Raw genomic sequence first — 22,668 nt, forward strand, 5'->3', positions numbered from 1 at the left:
CAGCATTTTCTATTGCCGCGCAAGTTACAGTCAGCGGTGTACGTCCTCCATATTCTTCATTCTCGTACGCTAAAATTAAAACAAATTCTTCTTTTGCCTGTTTGAAAAAAGCCTAATCCTTTCTTGTTCATCTTGTGAGTAAGCTAAAAACTTGTATTGCCAGCGCAATTGTTCTTACATTTGACTCAAGCATGGGACGTTGTGTGAGGTCAATTCTTGCCTCCCGAGTCATCCTTCATCTCCGCGAGGAGGGTGATCTTCAAAAGAATACCACAATCCTATTATTAGGAAATACCATTCCTGGGTAAAAAAAAAAAAAGGCTTCGAGTCGGTGCAACCCCCCTCTCAGGGCTATAATATTGTTAGTACCGTGCCAATGTATTCTTTTCAGATTTTATTTTAAAGACCTCCTTCTATGAAGACATGCAATGCTCACTGAAAGATTAAGGGTAGTGACTTACGATCACTCAGGAATACATAGTCACAACGATAGTATTTATAACGAAGGATACGCGTATAGAAATACAAGAAGGAAGTTTTTGGGAAAGGGGAAAGAATACCTCGCTTCGCTCACCTCTCACTAATTAAATTGACTATGCTAGGGCCTCTAGCTGCTCTATTAATATTAAGATTTGACTCGTGAGTGGTTGGTGCGCATACACTGCTGACGCTGTTGCTTTAAAGTCAAGTCACTTCTGACGAGGACTCATCTCGCTCAGAAGTATCGGGGCTATAAAGCCCAAATAGAGCTTCCACGCTCGTATTAATAATAGTCCAATTATACAAAAGAAAGAAAAAAAGGCAAGTAATAAAAGCAACAACAACAACTAAATGAAACCGCACCGCAACCCCAAATAAACCATCTAATGAACCCAGTAAAAAGGTGGATGAAAAAGGAAAAAATTCTACTCTCATTATCAAATCTTCGCTTTCGCAGCACCAGCACCCTCCTCTCCACCTGTCACCGTCACCATCGCCGTCGTAGTAGTCGCCATAGTCGAATTCTGATTCAAATTCGACAAACTCCTCCCCCTCTTCAAAGCCACCTCTTCCTCACTCACCACTTTCCCCCCTACCTCCATCTCCACTTCTTGTGCCACTTCCGCTAACCAAAGTCGTGTCTTCTGAGCTGCTTTTTCCATACTTGTTGTTATAGTGTTACAATTATCTATCATTTATTATTATTATTTAGTATGTGGAATTGATTGAAGGAATATTGATTTTGAACTTTTTACTTACCGATAGAAGAGACGGTAGGTAAATCACGTCCAATAAGACTGACAAAAACACCTTGACCTAAAATAGGGTATGAACCGATTTGGATCCCATGTGGTTTGAGTCGGAGTTGAAGAGAAGTCAAATAGGGTGCGATCAGCGATTCAGGACGTCTAACAAACACATGTTAATCAAATTGAAAGAGAGAATGAAGAATGAAGAACTGACTCGGTGAACACTTGAATTCTTAACGGTCTTTGCGATTTCGGTGGTAAAGGAAGATAAGGCGTAAGTAAGTGTAATAGTTTCTTGAATAATCCTGGTATGCCTGGAAGTACACATATTTTGCCTTTGATTCGAACTACAGGCTAATTGATAAATCAGATCAATATAAAGCGCTCTTCAGGTTATATATATATATACTTACAACCCAAGTATCTTCTCCGACAAAGAGAGGTTCGACAAGATCTCCAGTTGGTAATAATGCCATACGTTTGGTAGCGGTACGTTGTTCTTCGTTTTGTTGTTTGACCCATGGTCGGTCTTTGGTCATTTCGGTTAGGCGACGTACGGTTTCGTCGTGGTATTGAAGAGGTTGGTTGAAGGATTTGGCAAGTGATTGATAGGTTATGTCTAAGGAACGGTATTGAAGGGTTTTTTAATTGGGTGATAATTTGGGTTGTACTTACCATCGTGTGTTGGACCGATTCCACCACTGGTGACAATGAAATCGTATTTCTCGATTAGACGCCTACTGGCTTCGATGCTATCGATGTTTGGAATTTTAATCGGTCGTGTGACAGAGAGAAATAGGGACGAACATTTCATCTTCGTCATCAGCTACAACCTCGATTCGCTTTCTGTTTTAAATAAATCAACTAGAGTCGTCAGTGTTTCTGGATGAAATAAAGTGGATGCAGAGTAGGGTAAAAAAAGTGAAGACAACAGTACAAGGACGTACAGATCAACACCGTGTTCGAAGCAATATTGAGCAAAGACATGTGAATTACGATCATGAGTTTTGCCGTTAAGAATTTCGTCGCTATAAGGCAGGCCTATATTGAGAGAGGGTACGATGATGAGATGATGCTGGAAGTGTTTACCCGATGATCAGAGCAGCGGCTGTTCGGATATAGCCTTCCTCACCCAACATGTTCTTGGGAATCGGGGACCTAGAGAATGATTTTGTAGGCTGAGAAGGGACAGCGGTGGTGGCAGAGGACATGGTGCGGAGAGCAGAGTGGGGAAAGGAAGTGGGGTAAATGGAGGTTGGCCACCTGGGGGCTGGGGGCGGTGTTAGGCGACTGGCGACTATACGGGGAATGGCGGTGCAGGTGATGGATATGCGCATCGTCTGCCAACGACAGAGTCAAGACGCTTCGAGTGGGTTAGCACATAAGACTGACTGCGCAGAGTGGAGGATGGCTCGGATGTCCGTCGTGTCTATTTTCAGGCCGTGTGAGAAAAACATTTGTTTCTCCGCCACTCCCTCTCCTCGTTTTCAACACAGGCTTTCCCAGCTACATTCAGTCACTCAAATGTCAGCCTGAGTTGTTCGGCGTTTGCGCGGGGACTTCGGACTTGGTCACTTGGACTCGGAGCGCCATGGATTCACGTGATGGTGCGAAGAGCGGGATGATGCCATTCCAAATTTAGAACACAATCTTTGGACGACGCATAACGACTGGGAACGACTATCATAACGACGACCTCCTCAATCTCAGTCTCTTTCTTTTTCACCCTCTCTTTCTTTTCACCAGAAACTCTCTTTCACCCCACCCTCTTTGCACACCCCTCGTGACCCCTATGTACCCCTGTCTCTTCCTTCTCCTCGCCCTCGACGCGATCACGCTCGTCAATGCTGGACTTTACGTATGTCGAGTCCCTCCTTCAATCGCCCATGTAGCACGCCACAACTGTTCCTTCTCAGGTCGTCAAACCTCTTCTGGGTTCAACCTGTCATGCCGGAAAGCCATGCACTGTTGATTGGCTTGATGACGGCACCAATCCGCTCTTAACAGCAATCGGCGTCGTCGACGTCGGACTTTACCATGGAAAACAGGTCCATACTTCTCTCTCTCTCTCTCTTCGCGTCCACTCGCTGATAAATTGGCTGTTTTAGCAATTGGTACAAACCATCCGACCCGTGAACGTCGCCACAGTTCACTCCCTAACATTTACCGTATGCCAAATCCGCCTTTGACGATAATATATTCCTGAATCTCAAATATAGCCTATCCCTGAAGCTGGACCTAACTCGGATAGCTAGTATGCGTTCCTACTTGTCATTTCATTAAATCTTCTAATATGGAGTTTACAGTTACCTTTCATTGGTCTCTACATCCCTTTCACAAAATGCGTCTCAGCCCTATGCAGCTTTCTCTTCTTTCTTTCGGTTTGCTTTTTACGCTTTCACAACTATCATCTCTCTAATCTTTTTACCTCTAGGCTGGACGGAATGACAGGATCTTTTGACACTCCCAACTCCGCGGCTACCACATCCTTTCCCGTTCCATCCTCAGTTGCAACGAGTGGTAAACCTCTTCCGACCGATACCGTATTATCCACTATAACTGTCGGTGTGATTTCCTCTGCCTCTTCAAGCTCAATATCGTCGCATTCCGCGCATACAACGACTTCGTTAAGACAGTCGAGTGCTGCGGCTCCAACGATTGACTCTTCTGCATCGATTGCTTCTGTTGTTCCAATTAACAATCCACCTGCTGTGTCCCCAACGTCGTCGAGGTTCTCGACATTGGTCTCGCCGCCTTTCACCATCTCTCCCGCGGCTGAGTCGCCGTTGTCGTCGTCGAGCTCCTCTACGCTCCTCCCATCAGCCACGGTTGCCAATACAACCCCTCCAAACGGTGCCACTACTTGTAACATCTCAAGTGCCGCCAATATCTTCATTGCAACTACAATTCTGTTCCTCGTGATGGCTTTCTAATTTTCACCACGGTGTCGCGGCGTCACCTCATGTTTCGACAGTACTGTTGTTCCTGCGGATTTCTCGTCATTGTTGTTTTCTTGCTGCGTTGGGTGTCTATTATTATTATTGGATCGTTTCTCTGCGCAACCTTTTTGTATTATTGTCAACATCAGCCGACTGTTCTTACCCGCTTCTCTGCAATGGACTCGTTTTTTGTATTTCTGATACATTGTACGTAGTCATTTTGCCGTGTTACCCCCCGCTTTTCTCCTTCTCTCTCTCTCCTACCTGATGAGAACTCCTGCCAGCCAGCTCGAAAGAAGAATGGGTTTCCGAACTTTTTTTAATTACCTTGACGGTAAAATTATTTGTTGTATTGCGTACGTAGTCCCTTTTTCTGGCCTTCTTGTCGCAAGCGCTCCATTCATTTATTTGTCGTCGGTCAGAAAATTTAAATGAATTAGAAATGTGAAGAAGATTTTGCTCAATGCTTGAAGGAGGACAGTGCACAGCTTCGGATCAGCGAAACCCTAACCCTGATACTCTCAAGTCATCAGGTTCGGCTGCGCCGCTTTGTTCATATATCCACATCATCATCCTTACCTCTCATGGACTCTATGACAACAGACAAAACTGAAAGTCCTGCACGAAATGCCGATATAGTAGAGGCTGCTCTGGATACTACCAAGGACAGGTCACTAGACCAGAGGGAGGATTCATCGGAAGAGACAACAACACCTGAGACGGAGGGAAATGGAGAAGGTGAAGAGAGCGGGGAGGGAAAGAAGGTGAGTATGAAAGATAGGGAAGCAAAGTTGGCTTTGTTACGAAAGAGATTCGTAAGTCTCTTTCTTGTCTCCAAATTTGAAAAACAAAATCCCTCAATTCAAAACAAAATTCTTCTTATTTCTCATATCATTATAGCATGATTCTTCCAAAGCAAACAGACAATCTCTCATCGAGGAAAGTGCGAAAGCGAAATTGAATACTAGAGAACTTGCGCGGTTGGAAAGACAAAGAGCATTAGCGGATATGTTGAGGTTGAAGGCGGATGCGGAGGAAAGAGGGGAGGATGTTGAGAGGTTTAGGAATTGGGAGTATACGATTGAGGATAATGAGAATTGGGAGAAAAAGTTGAAGAGGAAGAAGAGGAGAGCGGATTTTGAGTTTCATGGTAAAGTTTTTCTTAAATTGATTTTTTTTTTTTTGTGGGAGAGGTTGTCTAACTTTTTTTTTTTTGGTTTTTGGTAGATGCAAGTCATGCTACTCGGCGCAAGTATAAACGAGATTTAGATCTTCTTGAACCGGATCTTGAAGCTTATAAACGACAAAAAGCACTTGCTACAGGTGGTATACTCAATTCCTTTGACGCAAGTGGCAGTACCAATTCGTCTCTTGTCCCAGTGCGTATATATATATATATAAACAGAAAAACATATAGAACAACAACTGACAAAAAAAAAATCATTTTTTAGACATCGAGTTCGGTTGAACAAAAGATTGCTCATGATAACTTTTATCGGGACAGTTCGACACTTATTTATGCTGATGATAAACCGAGCGAGGACGCTATTGATCGTGTCGTCAGTAAGATCAATAAAGAGTAAGCAACCTCTCCTCCCTTCCTCGAAGCTGAAACTTCACGTTCTGACAATCTTTTTATTATTATTATAGTATCGACAAGCGAGGCAAATTTTCACGACAACGGCTTAACGAACCCGAAGGAGACGTTACTTATATCAATGAACCAAATCGCGTGTTCAACAAGAAGGTACGTCATATTCTCGTGCGCGCAATTCTAATGTGACTCAAAAGCGCCTTAGATATCGAGATTCTACGACAAGTATACGGCAGATATTCGTGCTAGTTTCGAACGTGGTACAGCTTTGTAGATGAAACTTGTGGGGGTTTCTTTCTTTCTTTCTTTCTTTCTTTCCATATATGCGTCCTAGTTGCGGTGTATTTTATATATGTGTTTACTCTTCTTAATAATGACCATATGCTTGTATACCTTGATTTTGAGCCAAGATGTGTTGTGTTGTAACACATTCAATCACATGCGAAACGACAAAAAGTAAAAACAATATGCTTTCTTCTTCGGTACAAGGGGTGAATACATATACAATACTACATATATTTATACAACCAGTTATTTCTTTTGTTCACCGAACCTCCCGAGATACAGTTTTCCAAGTATTTTTTTTCTTAGGGAAGGATGGTATGCCTCCAGTGATATTCCGGTAGTTGATGACTTGAATGAGCCGATTGGCGGATGTGAAGGATGACTCTGGAGGCGAGAATAGACCTCAGGCAGCGTCCCATACTTGGAGTGTCAAGCATAAGAATGACAAAAAGGTAGAATTTGTTTTTGGTACTCACAAAAGGAATAAGAAAGGATTAGACTTTATGATGAGTCGAAAAAAAAAATTTGTTTAGCGACGTGGGATTGAAGAATGAAAAAAAGGGGATGAGACGTACGACTTTGGATGCCACCAGTGACATGATGGAAAATGCTGAAGATAGTAGTCAATAGTCAGTGTCAGGTTCGAAGCGGTTTTGAAATAACAATAACACGTCGATGACTCGCCTAATAAATAGAGATAGAAAAGTACCCCTTGGGACCTGTCAGCTAATGTAATATTGTATTCCAATACTCCTCCTCACCTTCACCATACAACACTCGGAACAAATGCGAATGGAATCTACCGCTGCGTCTCCACATATCTATTTGTACCGGTAATATCATGAGGGTCAGAATCTATGAAATATCACATGCAATAAAATTATTTACTTATCGCTGCCAAGCTAATCAAGATGATCATGGCTATTAATATGTATTCAGAATTGATACTCTGGGAGAGAATATACTACGGACGTACCTGCATCGTATGCTACCAGGAGAAGCATGGCGATCCATAGATCAGATGATGGTAAGTCAGCTAGACATCCATTTAGGGTTGGAAGAACGAGATCTGTATTTTTATTCAACGAAGTGACGTTGGTTCTTCAGTTGATAAGCCAATCAAGCGTGGTTGAGACTTACATCGCGCATTATTTAGAATCGGGTAGTAGGAGATAAAGTTGTAGATGAATGTTCCGATGTAGTAGAGGCAGAGTGGGATGAGAACCATCTTGCTTTTCCCCCAGATTACGGATGTTCGCTTTGCGAAGACATCTTAATGTGACTTAGGTTAGAGAGAAGAAATCGGATGGAGTAAAGAACTTACACTCCGCAATGTAGATCCCCAGGATATATATGACTGTTCTCACCAATGAGAGCTATGACTTTAATAAGATATAATATACGAACGTACCGCCTTCTACTCGAAGGAGGCCTGGACATTGAGTGATGTCGGTTATCGTTGAGCCTTGCGTATCAGGTCAGGACTAGGAACTTCACAAACATACAGAGAAGACTCACGTAAACATGTGAGTAAAAATTCCAGAATGGCACTATACCGATTAACAAAATACATCCCCTTCATTATATTCATCTCTGACTTCCAGATGAATTCTACCTCGAGGTCAAGGGTAGTAATAGTATCAAAAATCTGACGATGATTCAGAAGGCATGAATCTAGCGCAGGTACGAAGTCATACGACGAGGCAGCCAGCAGCCACTATGAACAGACAAATTAGCGGTGGGTTGAGATATAGAGGTAAATGAAACATCGTACTGTCAATATACTGTCAGGAAATAAGAACAGCTCAGTCGAGAATCCCAATATCCAATAGAAAGGCAACGTACTCGCCCCACTACTAACAATCGAAGAGAGTCGACGTTGACAAAAGAGGCCGCCATATTTGAATATAGTAGTAGGTGGGCAAAAGGTGGTTACCAACTCTCGGTTATTGCAGTTAAGTTCGTTAACAGATATATAAATTGCCAAGATATCATATCTGCGCATGATATTTTTAAAGCGAAAGTAAAACATCTCACCGGTACATGAGGGAACCACTGTCCTGAGATGATCATGTCGATCATATGAGCTGGGACGTGAGAACTCCATTCAGCCAAACAAACGGACACCAAACCAAAGGGAAGAACAAGAATACTCCGAACGAATTGATTGAGAAAACATATATCCGTATTCTGGCCTCTCAAGGACTTATTGATGAAAACATCCCGGTTTAATGCTGGTATTATTATCACGTGGGGCGACAAGCGTAACAAGGAAAGTTTTGACCGAATGGAAAAGATGGTCGACTTTTTGACGAGAACGAAACCAGCGGGTGTCTGGGTGGAATCTGAGTCCAAAAAAGGGAAGCTTCGTCGTACCTAATTTGAGAGCACTAGCGCCAACGTTGGCGAAGACAAAATGCTAGTACCATCAGGTAGCAGGCGAAGACAGCAGAAAAAAAGACTTCCGTGTTGCCAATCAAGAGTTCAATGACGCTATTTGGTTGAGAAGCCGGGTACCCGACTCGTACCGCGAGAAGAAAAGAGATGATTCGCTACTGACAGATGGGGTGACCATGTCGACCGTATGCGTCTGGGACGTGAGAAATACAAGCATATATCCAGGCAAACCAACCAAGAACATTCAAACAAAGAACACGCAGCGCAAGAATTAAGTTGAGACGATGCAGGAACTTGTCAGTTGACTCAGCCCGATCCTACGTATCCAGATCCATTTCGGTATTGAGGAATCCCGTATCCATGCTCTGGCCTTCCAATAACGTATCAATGTAGGCGTCTATGCTGGCGGTCTCATGGGGGGATAGACGGGCAACAAGTATATGGGATCGAAGAGAAAATAGTGAACTTTGTTGCGGGCCCATTGATCAAGAACGAAGCATTTTCCTGAAATCAAGTTTCAGCAGATGTGCGAACACCAGAACCAATCATAGCGGGACTGAGGGGGGTAGTACCACTAGTGGAACGACAGCAGAAAAATAGACTTTGGTATCGCAAGCCAGGGATTCAGTGAAACCGGATGGTTGAGAAAGCCGGATAGCCGAGTCGCACTGCGGGAGGAGACCCTTGGTTGTCACTTGGTACTGTCTGCGAGAGTGAAAGAATCTGGAAGTAGCGAATCGGAGAAAAGATGATTTAATAAGGTCGCGGAGCAGTGCTAGAGCCGATGAATGGCGGACATGGAGCGGTGGGGGCGTTCCAAGAATACAATGAGGTGATATGAGTTGCAAACAGTTCTAGAGCCACGTGGTAGGGCTAGTCCGGGATATGTTTTGTCCCAGCGAGCTAACCATCCTTTAATTAGATAAATGTCCCAAGAGAAATGTCCCGGAGTGGCAAACTCACTCTATTCCCACCAAACGTCTAGATAGTTTAATTTTGGAAGATGGTATTAACCCGATGTGTAGTCCACAACTGAAGGGAACCGTCAATCGAAGTGTAGGAATAGTAAACTTGTTCTCATACGTACCGAATACCGCGTGTATCGTAGGCCACACGTCAACAAAGGAAGGAGAAAGAAGATATATAGTTGCGCTGACAACGAGGTCGTCTGTATCTGCGATGAAGCAAAGACAATTCTAGATCCTGATCCGCCTATAGTTTTGGGCCATAACCGTCATGAGTTCGTCAGCCGGTATTGCCCAGGGTAGGAACATCTTAATCACCATTCGATTTGTCACTGTCTTGTGCCATCGAACGATGCCAGGGAGTTCGTTGATCAGAACCAGCCTCGAGATACCGAGGACACTTAAAAAGCACCGCGGAGGATGACTAGCACTGAGGCATGACCGAAGGAAAAGAACTTGCCGGAATAATTGAAGATGCGATGTTCGATTTTCCAACTGACATTTGGCCCAGGGATTGTTACCAAGCAAAATCGAGTACGTTAGTAAGACGGTGTGACGTTACCTCGTATAGTCTTATTCGAAACTGGTTTTTCTCCTGGCGTCAACAAACTAGAAGGCTTTAGACAAACTCGGTGAGGAGGAGGTGCTGTCGTTCCAACTTCCAGTTACGGGAGGTGCCGGTGATGTGCAGTCACATGCTTCCATTTTGTTCATTTCAACAACTTTGTACTTACTTTGACTTGAGCTATTACAGGAATGTTACCCGAACGCGGTAGTCACATAACACCCAGAGCTTGAAAGGGTACCGGAGCAGTATTCGTGGTCATTCTCCAATGAAGTGAAGTGACACTTTTCTAAGTAGGCTCATATAACTTGAATCGCCTATAGAGCGTGCTTTGTCACGAATGAGTCTATGAGTCTTCCAGCCGCCCGTTCTTACACGAATGGAATGCGATACTACTAGTACTTGCGCAACCTGTCTGCACATGAAGCTTCACGAATAGTGATTCTCGTCAAGTTTAAGCACAAAAGGCATCGGTGGGTCGATTGATCTTCCACTGCTGGACTGATCCTCTTGTGGGCTTGTTATAATGATTGCCAGGAGGTTGGATCTAGATTATTTGGATCTTCGGTTACCATGCTTCTGGCCTTGCCATTGCTTTAGTTTATTATATCGGCGAATTTGACGGGAGAGATCAAGACGCGAAAACTAGTTCTCCCAGACGAAAACTTAACATTCCTGATATTTTGTCGGACAAGCTGAAACCGCTATTGAACTGCTATTCACTGGATGGATGCTCTCGGTTTATCCATATCCCGTTTTTAATATAACTTTCTGTCATGTATTATACCCCTGTGGGAGTAGAGGTTGGTATGCGTACTATGTGCTAAATTTTCATTTTCATTTTGCGCACGGCGTTGAGTGGGGTTTGATTTCTGCATTACGAAGTAGATTGAAGACACGGAATTTATTTGGTTAAACTAACCACTTAAAACCGGAGAGTACGGGTATATGACTTATGAAACAGTTCTTTTTGTGCACACGTTCCTTACAGGTAACCATGGATTACATTGAAATTGGATAAAATCATCTGCCCGTCGTGTACTAAATAACGTAAGTTGGGATTTTGTAGCACGCATTCGCTTTTGTGTCGATCTCCCTATGTTGATGAATTTCAGTGATGCAGATTATTGTCAATGCGCCGTGTCTACTTAGGTCTACTTGCTTCCTGAAAAACACTGATACATCTTTTAGAGCCGAACACACTTCTCAACGCTCGCCTAATTTCGGGATATATTCTGGTCGAAAAACATTGTTCGAGGTAATAAGGTTGACAGAATTGTGGTCAACTCGCACACACAAGAATATACAATTTCACGGACATGGACATGCCTGACTAGTTGACTCACGGCACTCGCGTTTCAAGCTGATCATGATGACCCCGAACACGAAATTACTCCTTTTTAGCGGGTTGAAATGCTCAACCAACCAATGGCCGTACACGAATGTTGTCGGCAAATCACGAGATTGACAAATAGAAGATCAGAATACGACCCGCTCTTTGTGACACACTCACCACAGCTCTCGTTAACTCCCTAATTTCTTCGTCTCCCTCTCTCCTACCTCTCTCTCCCTTCGGCTCGGTGTCTTCCCATCGACGACTGTACGACCATGGATGTGAAACAAAACAACCAACAACAACAAGTCTTTCGAGGTGTCGAGATGCGTCACGAAGGCGATACGAATCATACGTCCGCTGATATCACTGAGTCAGTTCGATTTGTTTTTTTTCGTCCCAGATGGATTGGCTAACACCATAAATTAGCTTGAGTCAAATGTCTCTCGCCTCTGGTACATCCACCGAATCCATCGACATCATTCTCTCTCAACAACACCCACCAATTTGCATCCAAGTTCAAACTGAAGTTGAACTTGTTCCTCTCACATGGGATGAAGTGTCGACAACGTTATCACCTGACGCGCGTAGTAAATGTTGGGCTGGGCAATGAAAAGATGAAGGGTCTAACTGCAGTGTCGGTGGGACCAATAAAACACCAGATTCTGATTCCGCGTGATAGCGCTGTAGTTGAATCCTTGTTTCCGCGTTTAAGTGGTCATGGATGACAATGGATATAATATCCTTGTCGGGTTCCGATACTCATAAACATTAGATGCTCCTTTAAAGAACTAGATTGACGGCTGACAATCCGTTTGCATGAATAGAGTTAAAGTCCAGGCGGTATCCTCAAATCGTCTTACGATGCGTCGATTATTGTGTTACAGGGCATGGCGTGCTACAGCTATGATAGGCTCCGAATAGAGTCACCACGCTAACCAGAGCAATACAAGAGAGGAAAAAAACTCGGAGATGAACAATCGGATTTGTAAGACGGCAGATCAGTCAGTGCCTACTTAGCTTACATACATTCAAGGGTTTTTTCAATCGACGTGATACTCGCTTTTATGAAATCCGGATAAAGAGGGTGTCGGTGATGGTCGGCCTTCGAGTTTTGTAAGGACAGGAAACGTCGGAGGCATACAGAGAAAGACATTCGTCGAGGCGTTACGGATCATTAATTATAATCTCCGTCTCCGTCTCCGTCTCCGTCATGGCAGGTCATGCATTCATGGCACGACCTATTCTCACGTGGATGCCACGTACATATGCAATCGGCTCCTCAAGGCCCGAGTACTCAAGGGTCGTTTGCGGCAGGATCGTCTGAGGGTCGCGATAGGTGGAAGAGGCAAGCGAGCATCGGATGATGGCCGGGTGATGGCATCAAACCCGCATCACCTTCTCGTTCGTCCCTAAGCCTCGTTTCACTCAAACAATCCAACTACTAGGCTCAGAGCCTACGACTAGAGTCACTTGGATCCCCTCTCCCGCCTTACTCTTAAATCTTCCTTCCACATGGTCAAATCCTGCCAAGTTATCATTCAGAAAATTATCTGGGAAAGAACCATTCATTCTGCGACTGACGTTGGGTGCTATTCTACACTCTGCGTTCCCCGTACTGTCAGGAAAGTTTTTAGCGCAAAGTGCGCCAGGCAGCTATTATAGATTTGGAGATATCACTCGAGATGATAACTTCAGGTTCACCGTGTATCCCGAAAACGACTGACGGGCCGCTATGGTGGGATACTACTTACACAAAAGGTCTGCCATCAAAGGAAGTATTACAAGAATAGTACCATGGATTGAAGCGAAGCTTCTGTGGTTGAAATGAATCATACGGAAGCCAGTCAACGAGGCAAAAGAAGAACGATGATTCGGCTAGTTGTGGAGGAAGAAGACTGTTGCAGGGAATAATTGAATTTCCGAAGCCAAGGTCCTCAAATCGTCTTCGTACAGTTTGCCACTATATATGCTACCATATACTTGCTTGTCACGAGGCCGCTAGGAAGAGATGGAGTCAGTGAAGTAAGTGTCAGCAGGCTCTCGTTTTCTTGGCATATCAGAACTCCAACCTTAAAGTCATTCAGGTTTTAAAGACACGAGAAAACTTGTTGTGGGATCGACCTGTTACGCGTTAGTACTGATGAGGTTCTCACAGCCCATCTATCTAATCTCTTTTCTCTTCGGGCTTGTCGATGCCCAGCTTGGGTTGAGCAATGGTTTCACTTCTTTCGAGACATCGAATTTCTCTATGCAGTTGGTCAAAGATTCGCAAACGCTCTTCTCCCTGATGCCTTCTGGTTCCAATTTTGATTTTATCCCTGGCGATAAAATGTCTCAACGCGAAGGCAATCATCGTTATCATTTGGGGGACATCACATTTAGGGCTCGGCAAGTTGGACATTCAGAATGGATATCCGGCGACTCGTCGACCATCCGTCGCAAGGTGACACCACTGCCTGTATCTGGAAATACTCTTGCGGCTGCCAACCTTAGTCCGACTCTCCCATCCGAATCGCTTCTGGATATCACACGCCGCTGGGTAGACCACGACGGTCAGGTCCAGCTCCTCTTTGATGTCAAGAATAGTCAAAACTTTGCTGTAGAGATTGGTTCGCTTGGTGTTCCGCTGGAGTTCAACAATGTAAGTGTAGGCTTACCTGAGACTCTAACATTACTGAGTATCAGCTCAGATTTTTACAGATAGGACGAGGGAGGATACGAACGAGAATTGCAGCGTGTTCGACCCGTATATCGGACAGGACGCCGGATTCGTTCAAGTGACTCCCTTACTGGGAACACTTCCACCTTTAGTTGTCATCCCTGTTGGTAATTCTCCTTTAGAAGGGTGGAGATTCCTTGTCGAATCGCCAGACTTTGCTCCCTTTTATCAGTCACAGACGTTTGAAGGGCTGTATGAGTGGCAATTTCATACTCTTGCGTGGGCACAACACGAATGGTCGCATGCCACTCCTTGGAACGCCCCAACATCTTTCACTCTCCAGCCCGGCCAGACGCGTACATACGGAATCGAATTTCGTATGGCGTCGTCTATTAGGAATATTGAAGCCACGCTACAGGATGCCAAGCGCCCTGTTGCGGTTGGTCTTCCAGGATATATCCTCCCGATGGATCAAGGTGGTAAACTTTTCCTCCACAACGCTGCAGCATCTGTGCAGAATATGAGCGTTACACCCTCTGGTGCTTTGTCGTGGACCGAAAACTCTGATGCCAAAGCGTCAGGGTGGGTGGGCTTTGATATTACGGCTCATACGTGGGGCCGTAGTCGCCTCTCAATTACATATAGCGATGGGTCTCTCCAGACAGTGCATTACTACGTTACCCATGGGGCAACTCAGGCTGTTGCAGACCTTGGAAACTTCTTAACCACCGCTCAATGGTTCGACGAGGCGTCTGATCCCTTTACACGTTCCCCTTCTGTTATCAGTTATGATCGTGAAATCGATGCCGTTGTGAAGGATGACCCACGAGCTTGGATACCTGGTCTCAGTAATGAGGCTGGTGCAGGATCCTGGCTGGCGGCGATGATGAAACAATATGCCCAGCCCAGCCAGGCGGAGGTGACAAAACTTGAGCAGTTTGTCGATACGGTTCTTTCGGGTTCTCTTCAAAACAGCGATGGTACGTTCTTAATTCCGGTTTGTACAGGTATTCAACTGTTCTGACCTCACGTACTACGACAGGAACTGTCAAAAGGGTAATTTCACATGTTAATCTAAAATCTTTCTTCTGAAGTCATGATATCCAACGCAGTCCGTATACTTCTATGAACCGAGTCGACTACCCGATTATTCTTACCCAGAGGACTTTATTTGGCGTACTTGGTGGTCCTGGGACCGGGCTTCGTCGTTTGATAACGACCGTGGCTATGACTACATCCACGTTGCCGCAGCGTATTGGGCTATGTATCGGGTGGCTCGAAACTACCCTGCTCTCGTACATACTCATGACTGGCAATGGTACATCGACAAAGCCGTCCTTACTGTGTCTGCCATGTCTGGACCAAGAGTTGGGTTCACAAATGTCGGATTGATGGGCGAAACTGTGCTCACGCTGTTATTGGATGACCTTAAGAGAGAAGGTTTAACGACAAATGCAACCTTAGTGGAGGACGCGATGAGGGACCGAGCTAATGGATGGGCTAAAGAGCGATTCCCGTGAGTTAGCCCATTCACAGTGGAGGACATCTACTGACCTAGGACGTTTAAGATACGGATCTGAATTGGCATGGGATTCGACAAGTCAAGAGGGTGTCTATGCTTGGACCCGTTACTTCAATGACTCAGAAACCGCTACGAATACCTTAAACTCTATTCTTGCATATGAGCCCCTCATTCCACACTGGGGCTATAACGGAAATGCCAGGCGATACTGGTTCGTCATAATTCAGATCGGAGTGCATCTTCATAACTTATGACCTTTTCTAATACTTAGGGATAATCTCTACGGCGGCAAAATCATGCGTTACGAAAGACAGATTCATCATTATGGAAGTGGCCTTAATTCTCTTCCTCTGATAAGCGAATTCCAGTCTTCTCCATCGGATATCTTCCTTCTCCGTCTTGGCTTTGGCGGTCTGAGCGGTCCGTTATCCAATATTGACCAGGAGGGTTTCGCCTCGGCGTCTTTCCACGCTTTCGCCGATACCCTCGAGTGGGATGCTTACTCTGGAGACTATGGCCCGAACTTTTCAGGTCATGCCATGGGAATGGGAACATTCATAATCGATCATCCTGATTTCGGCTGGCAAGCCTTCGGAGGAAATATTGTTGCGAAGTCGCCAGCTATCCGAGTGGAAGTGAAGGATTCTATTCGACGTCGCGTTTATTTGGCGCCGCTTGGAACTTTGCTGACTTTGGACGCTGGTGCATTCTCGACTGTGGCATTCGATCCAAGCACAAAGCAGGTTGAAGTGACTATTACGGCTGCTCCTGATGGTGTAAGTTCTGCGGCTGCTGCCCCTCAGGGCCGTCTTCTGGTGGAGCAGAAAGCTATGATTTCTGGCTTTAACGGTTTGAAGCCCTCTGGCAATGTCTCCGTCGATGCTGGAGCATTCGTCATTCCTCTTTCATCCGGTCAAGGACAGCTTACACTTGTTCCTGCTTAGGTTAGAAGATTGATTGCGCCCTTGTCTGTACGCGTAGCTTGAGTTAGACGTGTAATATATCTGTATAAAACATGATCATTGTTACATGATTTATTCTAGAACGATTCGAATTGAACTCGGGTTGGCATGCTTCTCCTCGGAACCCTTCTCAATGTAGCCGACTTGTAGATTGAAATCCGGTACTACGAGGTATTTAGTGTATGAATCTGACTGATGAGCTATGCAGCTAAAGGAAAGGTCGAAGAGGCTGAATACAGTGAAATAATGTATTATACCGAACTTAAAAAAAGAAGAAACCCAGACGCGGCTAGCCAAGCAGAGGCGCTAGTAAGCCGTATAGAAGGAATCACGGAAGACTACCAAGTCTCCAAGTTAATGTAGGACATTCCACTTGATGATGAACCATCTCGCGGATGTGAAGGACGACTCTGGAGGCAAGAATTGACCTCACACAGCGTGACATGCTAGGTCAAACATAAGGAAATTGAGTTGACGATAAGATTGGATGATTGCTTACAACATAAAGAGGTAAGGATTGGATTTGACCTTGAGCGAATTGTTTAGCGACGATTTTGACGAAAGAAAAACTGATACGCACAATGCTGACTGTTGCCAGCGCGGCAGCAGAAAATGCTGGGAACACACTAATTAAGTAACGAATAAATAGCAATTGTGCAGTACAATGACTCACCCAGCATATAGATATAAAAAAGCACTCCTTTAATTTGAGGCCTGTCAGCTAATGCAATTTGTAGTCCTGCAATTCTCACCTTCGCAAAATAACACCCTGAACAAATCAGACCGGACCTTGGTGTCGCTTCTCCACATATCTGCCAATAATATCATCAATATCAGAATATACATCGGAGATCACATGCAATGTTTACCAATCGCTGCCCAGCCTACCAGGATGACCATAGCTGTGATTATCCGCTATTCAGATCAAAATTCTTGAAAGAAATCACGAATTACCTGTATCGTATGATGTCAAGAATAACAGGTCTAGTACCCACACCGTGAATTCCGCCGGTGGCAATTTAGCGAAGCACCCATTGAAGGGTGGAAGAAGAAAATCTAGTTCGGATTAGCAAGACGGGTTTCTTAGCAGTGATTTGATTAGTCAAAAGACTTACATTGGGCTTGATTCAACATCGAGAAGTACGAAAAAAAATTGTAAAAGAGTGTCCCAACGTAAAAAATGCAGAGGGGTATCCAAACGATTTTTCTTTTCTGCCAGATTACATAGGTTCGCATAGCGAATGTATCTTTTGAAACATGTTAGATAAACGAGATTAAAAGATTAGATATGAGAGAAAGTGGTAAAGAACCTACACTCCGCGACGTAGACCCCCAGGATATATAGGACTGTTCCCAAAACTGGAATTCAAGCTCTGCTTTGTAAGAGAGGATACAGGAACGTACCGCCTTCCGCTTTCATGAGTCCCGGACAAATAGTTACGTCGGTGGTGGTCCAACCTGGCGTTTTGTCAGCGTAGGAAACCTCAACAGCATACAGGAAGAGAAGAGAACTTACCGACACATATGAGTATGAAGTTCACAATGGTGGTGTATCGGTTAATAAAGTACATCGTCTTCATCAGACTGAATTTTGACTTCCAGATGAATTTGATCTCGAGGTCAAGAGTAAGGAGGTAATCAAAAATCTAATGAAGTTTCAGGGGACATAATTTGATTTGGGTACCAAGTCATACTACAAGGCAACCAGCAGCTACTACGAGGTGTCTTTTAGCTGCGGGCTTTGAGATCAACAAAAAATCGTACTGTCAATGTACTGCGGGGAAGAAGAACAGCTCAGTCGAATATCCAGATAAGTCGAAATGCGACGTACGCGGCCCACTACCGATAAATGCAGAGCGTCTAGTGTCACCGGGGATGCCATTATTGAATGGTGAGAGGTGGGTGAATGCGGGTTAGTAACTCTTGGTGAATAGCAAGTTCGTCAATAGATATATGAGTCACCACAGCATCTGATAATCGCCATCCGAGATGTTCGTCTCCATAGCTGCATCGCCACATATTGGGACGTGGGGTCCATGGGCGACATATTCGAATCGTACGCGCCAAACAAAAAAGGACAAGAATACTATACACGAGAGTAAGTGGTTCGGGAGAATAAATAAGCGACCCAATCAGGATAATGCACTAGGAACTTGCCAGTTGACAGTCCGATACATGTCCAGATCGATCCTCTATCTTCCGTTTGTAACAGCTCCGTGTCATGTTCTAGGCTTGAAAGAGCTTATTGTTATAGACATTCCAGCCCGTTCATTCGTTGCTGGGAAATGTGCAGCAACCGTGCTCTCGCCAGTCGGACTGACGCCCATCATGTCAGCAATTCCAGACCAGTAGGCTGTTGGCTGTATCCATGCCGAGACTAATAACGGTTAGGCTATCATATTGTTCGGAGGGAAGATTGTTGGTTTGTTGATCATTGGCTGAAATTCGCCGAGGACCAAACAGATATCCCAAGCCCAATTTATCATTGCTCTGGCTGAGTGACTGAACCGTAAGGATCGTGAAATTCCTCGGCTTCGGCTACTATTATCGATCAGCGAGCAATATAGATGTTATTGATTGGTAAAAGCAACGCCATCGAAAACCATTCGCGAAGAGCCTACCATTGTCGAAAAAGATGATAGTAGTAGAGATAGAATTGGATTTTTCACCCGCTGAAATGCTGACGACGAAAGTATTGTCGGTCGAGATCCAGTCGCATTGAGTATTTTGAGTGGTGGGGTTTCCCCTCGTATTTCTGGTGAAGCTAAGACAATTCCGCATGACGGAGCTGTCATTGATCATTGATAGCCATTTCCATGGTACGAGAGGGGGAGATTTGTTTGGTGGGCAATTTGTCATAGTTGATGATGGTGGGAATGAGATAGTGTCGATGCGACGATCAAGGTATAATGGCAGGGCTATTCCGAAAATACACTGAGTGCAAATAAGTCAGTCTAGCGCAGTCGACCGGCTAGCAAGTAAACCAGAAAGAACACTTATTTGTCTGATGAAGCGTAGCATATCCTCCTTTCTCACTTGATCTTATTTTCAGATACCTCCGGGATCTTGTAGGTCCTCCGAGTCATTGCCCGTCCGCATAGTAATTCGTGACGGATGGCAGATATTACAAACCGATGGGAAATCTACCGGCCTTTAATTAATGAAATGATCCGAGAGAGATATTTATGAATGGCAGACCCACACCAACAGATCGGGATACTAGGATGACCGTACCGCTTCTACTTTCATTGCACGCCGATTTTGTGGAAGATAGTCCACGACCCACTGTGTAGTCCACGACTGAGGTTGGTCTTATGTCGTTCGTCAGCTGGTGCTTGTACAGGAATGACCCGCAAGCCCTTCCCATTTTCACGATTGGTGAAAATGTGAACCGGAGTTGCGGTGCTTCCTCACGCGTGAACTGTTGATATTACGAATTTGAGGGGAGGTTGCATTGCCATATCAAGGAACAACATCAAGTAACTCGAGATGTCCACCTTCGATGGTTCTCCGTTCCTCCTCAAATGAATGGACTGTGGTCAGCTCAACGACGCAAATTATGAGCACAGAAATAAGTTCTATTCTTGCAATCGACATCAAATTAAAAAAGCATAGACATTTTTGAGGGAGGCCTAGAGAATATATAGGTCAGAACCAGAGTCACGAAAAGTCGTTGAAGAGTGAGGAGGAAAGTCAGAATTGCAGAAGTCGAGATCAGCAGAGGGAGATTATCCCTAAGACTGTTGAGCTTGATATATGTGATTTTTGTTCATCACAGAAGGAGAGAAATAGTTCAGAAACAGTAACTCACCTGGTAGGAAGTAATGACTGAGAAAATAAAATCAGAGATGTTGCGAGAAAATTCCGCATCACGGATTTGAATCTCCGCTTTAAATACCACAGTCATGCGCTCTTCTGGCGGTGTTGCGATTGCGTGTTATGTCCACCGCAATCCCATCTTCACCCGCAAAATCCAAGTCAAAGAAAGTAAAGGAAAAGGAAAAGGACCGGGACCATGAACGCAAGCAGTTGCCAGGCGAGCGCCTCAAAATCGTCGTTCGTCGCTTACCGCCCAATCTTCCTGAGGACATCTTCTGGCAAAGCGTATCCAACTGGGTTACAGATGACACTGTCATGTGGAAGTTGTACTTCCCAGGAAAACCGAAGAAACGGTACACTCTATACTTCCGTACGATGATTCTGTGTGCTTATCTACTTAGGATGAACAAGGAGAATATCCCATCTCGTGCCTATATCGCCTTCAAGGATTCAGAACATCTGCTGTTTTTCAGCCGTGAATACGATGGTCACAAGTTTGTTGATAAAGCCGGTAGGGGAACTACGCACTTAGGCATTTAGTTGTTTGAACCCGCCTTCCAGGGAATGAGTCGTATGCCGTTGTCGAGTTCGCACCATACCAAAAAGTTCCGGGAGAGAAGAAGAAACCCGACTCTCGCAATGCGACAATTGAAAAAGGTCAAGCCCTGCGTGTTCGATATGCAATGTTCTCTATCTCTAACGCCCACCTAGACGAAGATTATATTTCCTTCGTTGAGTCATTGAACGTACAGTCGAATGCGGAACCAGTCACAATCGAGACCCTGGGTGCAGTCCTTTCTTTAAGGCGAGCCTGATATATTTGTTGACCTATCCACCAGTCGCGTCCACTCGTCCTGCCTCCCCACCGAAGACAACGCCTCTTCTTGAGGCTCTTAAGGCCGAGAGACAGGCTCAGAAAGACAAGGAGGCTATTATCAGGAATCACCCTCATTACAAGGACCTCATGAATGCTCCGAACCCACACGCTCTTCGGAAGGAAGAGAAGAGAAAGATCGCTCGAGCCGAAGTTCCTCCACCATCGGTCGGCAAGAAACCGAAGAAAGGAGCGCCATCGCCAGCGCCTTCAAAACAGATTCAAATTCAAACCAAACCCAACGCTAGCGGAAGTTTGACTGGCAAACCTAACTTGGTGCCACCCACTAAGCCGTCAGGTCGGCCTGGTCGCGTCCGGCATGCTTCGAAGGGGCCTACTGAGGCTACTCCGGTGCCACCCACTGCCCCTGTTCCCTCAACGTCACCCAAGGATACAACCCCAGTGGCTAACTCTCCTCACCAAATACCACCTTCTGTGCCTACTTCCACGGCACCTCCACGACGCGGAAGACCGGTTCTGGGCCTAGGTTCTAGACATTTCGAGGCCGCTCTGAACGGTGTCGGTGTCAACGGTGAACGAAAGCGAAAAGAAAAGGGGAAAGAGCCCGCCACTGCTACTGCATTTGCACAAGAGCCCAATGCTCAAGATAAACCAGTACCAGCACCCGTGTCTCCAAGGAGGTCACGTCATCGGAAGGAAGGTCCATCCGGGAACGCTGCCTCTCCTTCTGTCATTCCGGATGCCAATGGTTCAAGCACACTCACAATGCAACAAGGGGAAGGTCCCAGTGTTCCAAACATATTCAATGTCGGTCGTGGTGGTAGACGTGGAGGTAGAGGCGGTAGAGGAAGAGGCGGTCCCCCTAGGGGCGGGTAAAGACAAAGCAGCGTGGTAAGTGAACATTCCCGTATGCTTTCACTCTCTGGTATCTCATCTCCACCTCAGAAATCAAAATACCCGATTTTTGGATTCATGCGCGATAATTTCGCTATAGATGACTGCCTTCCTCTCCCCTGAATCGGCGGAGACCTGATGTTTCTCGGGATATCGCTGAGCAGCGTTCCTCACGTCGCTTTACGCTCAGGAGACGCTGCTCCGATGTTTTGGCGACGCTCCTATTCTTTCTCATGCGCACGTAGTAGTGAGTTTCGAGACCGCTGATTTTTCTTGAGTCGAAAATACGTTTCGATATTATCATAAGGTATGACACTGTACGAGTGATTTCGTAGAACAATGATGATATGATTACTTCTTCTGCTGGCTTTTTTATTTTTAAATAAACACCAGCAGTGAATCCACCGAGATTGAGACTGAGAGTGGATAAGGTGTCTGGAGTGCTGTAAGAATTGACCTATTCCTGTATTGCTCGTTGACGAGTTCAAGGTTGACCTGCCTCTGAGGGATGCGACTGAGGCAGCTGTTGTATCCTTGTCGAGAAGAGTGGCAATCTCGCACTCAAAATTTCGACAGAAGAAGATTTTGGGATAGAGGCGGTGCTACGGATGTTCGGAGAAAGAATAGCCATTGTGGAGGGACGAGAGGGGTCGCATGTGAGGCTCTT

At 45.2% G+C, this 22,668-nt stretch overlaps 8 protein-coding genes across 8 annotated transcripts; 5 read left to right on the plus strand and 3 right to left on the minus strand.

Moving 5' to 3' along the window:
- Positions 1 to 917: 917 nt before the first annotated feature.
- Positions 918 to 2,440, minus strand: AGABI2DRAFT_153347 (hypothetical protein; the record flags this gene model as incomplete). The annotated part of the gene is made up of 8 exons (XM_006455253.1): positions 918 to 1,168; positions 1,240 to 1,388; positions 1,444 to 1,583; positions 1,643 to 1,848; positions 1,905 to 1,981; positions 2,037 to 2,075; positions 2,177 to 2,257; positions 2,319 to 2,440. 8 exons carry the CDS (start codon positions 2,438 to 2,440, stop codon positions 918 to 920), a joined length of 1,065 nt encoding a protein of 354 aa, XP_006455316.1.
- A 581-nt stretch (positions 2,441 to 3,021) lies between these two features.
- AGABI2DRAFT_121248 (hypothetical protein) lies at positions 3,022 to 4,162 on the plus strand (the record flags this gene model as incomplete). Its single annotated transcript, XM_006455254.1, has 6 exons — positions 3,022 to 3,087; positions 3,146 to 3,277; positions 3,338 to 3,397; positions 3,449 to 3,483; positions 3,536 to 3,610; positions 3,664 to 4,162. 6 exons carry the CDS (start codon positions 3,022 to 3,024, stop codon positions 4,160 to 4,162), a joined length of 867 nt encoding a protein of 288 aa, XP_006455317.1.
- Positions 4,163 to 4,740: 578 nt separating this feature from the next.
- On the plus strand, positions 4,741 to 6,036 carry AGABI2DRAFT_180449 (hypothetical protein; the record flags this gene model as incomplete). Its single annotated transcript, XM_006455255.1, has 6 exons — positions 4,741 to 4,983; positions 5,069 to 5,318; positions 5,396 to 5,547; positions 5,620 to 5,747; positions 5,819 to 5,915; positions 5,968 to 6,036. Exons 1-6 carry the CDS (start codon positions 4,753 to 4,755, stop codon positions 6,034 to 6,036), a joined length of 927 nt encoding a protein of 308 aa, XP_006455318.1. The 5' UTR covers positions 4,741 to 4,752.
- Positions 6,037 to 6,927: 891 nt separating this feature from the next.
- AGABI2DRAFT_121250 (hypothetical protein) lies at positions 6,928 to 7,946 on the minus strand (the record flags this gene model as incomplete). Its single annotated transcript, XM_006455256.1, has 9 exons — positions 6,928 to 6,968; positions 7,024 to 7,116; positions 7,188 to 7,319; positions 7,372 to 7,404; positions 7,459 to 7,512; positions 7,566 to 7,695; positions 7,745 to 7,764; positions 7,822 to 7,831; positions 7,893 to 7,946. 9 exons carry the CDS (start codon positions 7,944 to 7,946, stop codon positions 6,928 to 6,930), a joined length of 567 nt encoding a protein of 188 aa, XP_006455319.1.
- A 3,636-nt stretch (positions 7,947 to 11,582) lies between these two features.
- On the plus strand, positions 11,583 to 11,920 carry AGABI2DRAFT_121251 (hypothetical protein; the record flags this gene model as incomplete). Its single annotated transcript, XM_006455257.1, has 2 exons — positions 11,583 to 11,680; positions 11,737 to 11,920. 2 exons carry the CDS (start codon positions 11,583 to 11,585, stop codon positions 11,918 to 11,920), a joined length of 282 nt encoding a protein of 93 aa, XP_006455320.1.
- Positions 11,921 to 13,450: 1,530 nt separating this feature from the next.
- Positions 13,451 to 16,566, plus strand: AGABI2DRAFT_180451 (hypothetical protein; the record flags this gene model as incomplete). The annotated part of the gene is made up of 7 exons (XM_006455258.1): positions 13,451 to 13,951; positions 14,001 to 14,551; positions 14,615 to 14,949; positions 15,012 to 15,025; positions 15,082 to 15,485; positions 15,538 to 15,702; positions 15,763 to 16,566. 7 exons carry the CDS (start codon positions 13,451 to 13,453, stop codon positions 16,433 to 16,435), a joined length of 2,643 nt encoding a protein of 880 aa, XP_006455321.1. The 3' UTR covers positions 16,436 to 16,566.
- Positions 16,567 to 16,791: 225 nt separating this feature from the next.
- AGABI2DRAFT_180452 (hypothetical protein) lies at positions 16,792 to 18,516 on the minus strand (the record flags this gene model as incomplete). Its single annotated transcript, XM_006455259.1, has 10 exons — positions 18,285 to 18,516; positions 17,970 to 18,099; positions 17,858 to 17,911; positions 17,569 to 17,700; positions 17,408 to 17,509; positions 17,323 to 17,355; positions 17,206 to 17,265; positions 17,127 to 17,174; positions 16,953 to 17,068; positions 16,792 to 16,899 (listed from the first exon to the last, which is right to left on the minus strand). The coding sequence occupies exons 1-10, from the start codon at positions 18,333 to 18,335 to the stop codon at positions 16,792 to 16,794; spliced, it is 834 nt and encodes a 277-aa protein (XP_006455322.1). The 5' UTR covers positions 18,336 to 18,516.
- Positions 18,517 to 20,392: 1,876 nt separating this feature from the next.
- On the plus strand, positions 20,393 to 22,197 carry AGABI2DRAFT_187731 (hypothetical protein; the record flags this gene model as incomplete). The annotated part of the gene is made up of 5 exons (XM_006455260.1): positions 20,393 to 20,625; positions 20,674 to 20,783; positions 20,834 to 21,058; positions 21,112 to 21,998; positions 22,053 to 22,197. The coding sequence occupies 4 exons, from the start codon at positions 20,393 to 20,395 to the stop codon at positions 21,981 to 21,983; spliced, it is 1,440 nt and encodes a 479-aa protein (XP_006455323.1). The 3' UTR covers positions 21,984 to 21,998; positions 22,053 to 22,197.
- Between the last annotated feature and the right edge of the window lie 471 nt (positions 22,198 to 22,668).

The sequence above is a fragment of the Agaricus bisporus genome (assembly GCF_000300575.1).
Source record: "Agaricus bisporus var. bisporus H97 unplaced genomic scaffold AGABI2scaffold_10, whole genome shotgun sequence".
Classification (NCBI taxonomy): Eukaryota; Fungi; Basidiomycota; class Agaricomycetes; order Agaricales; family Agaricaceae; genus Agaricus; species Agaricus bisporus.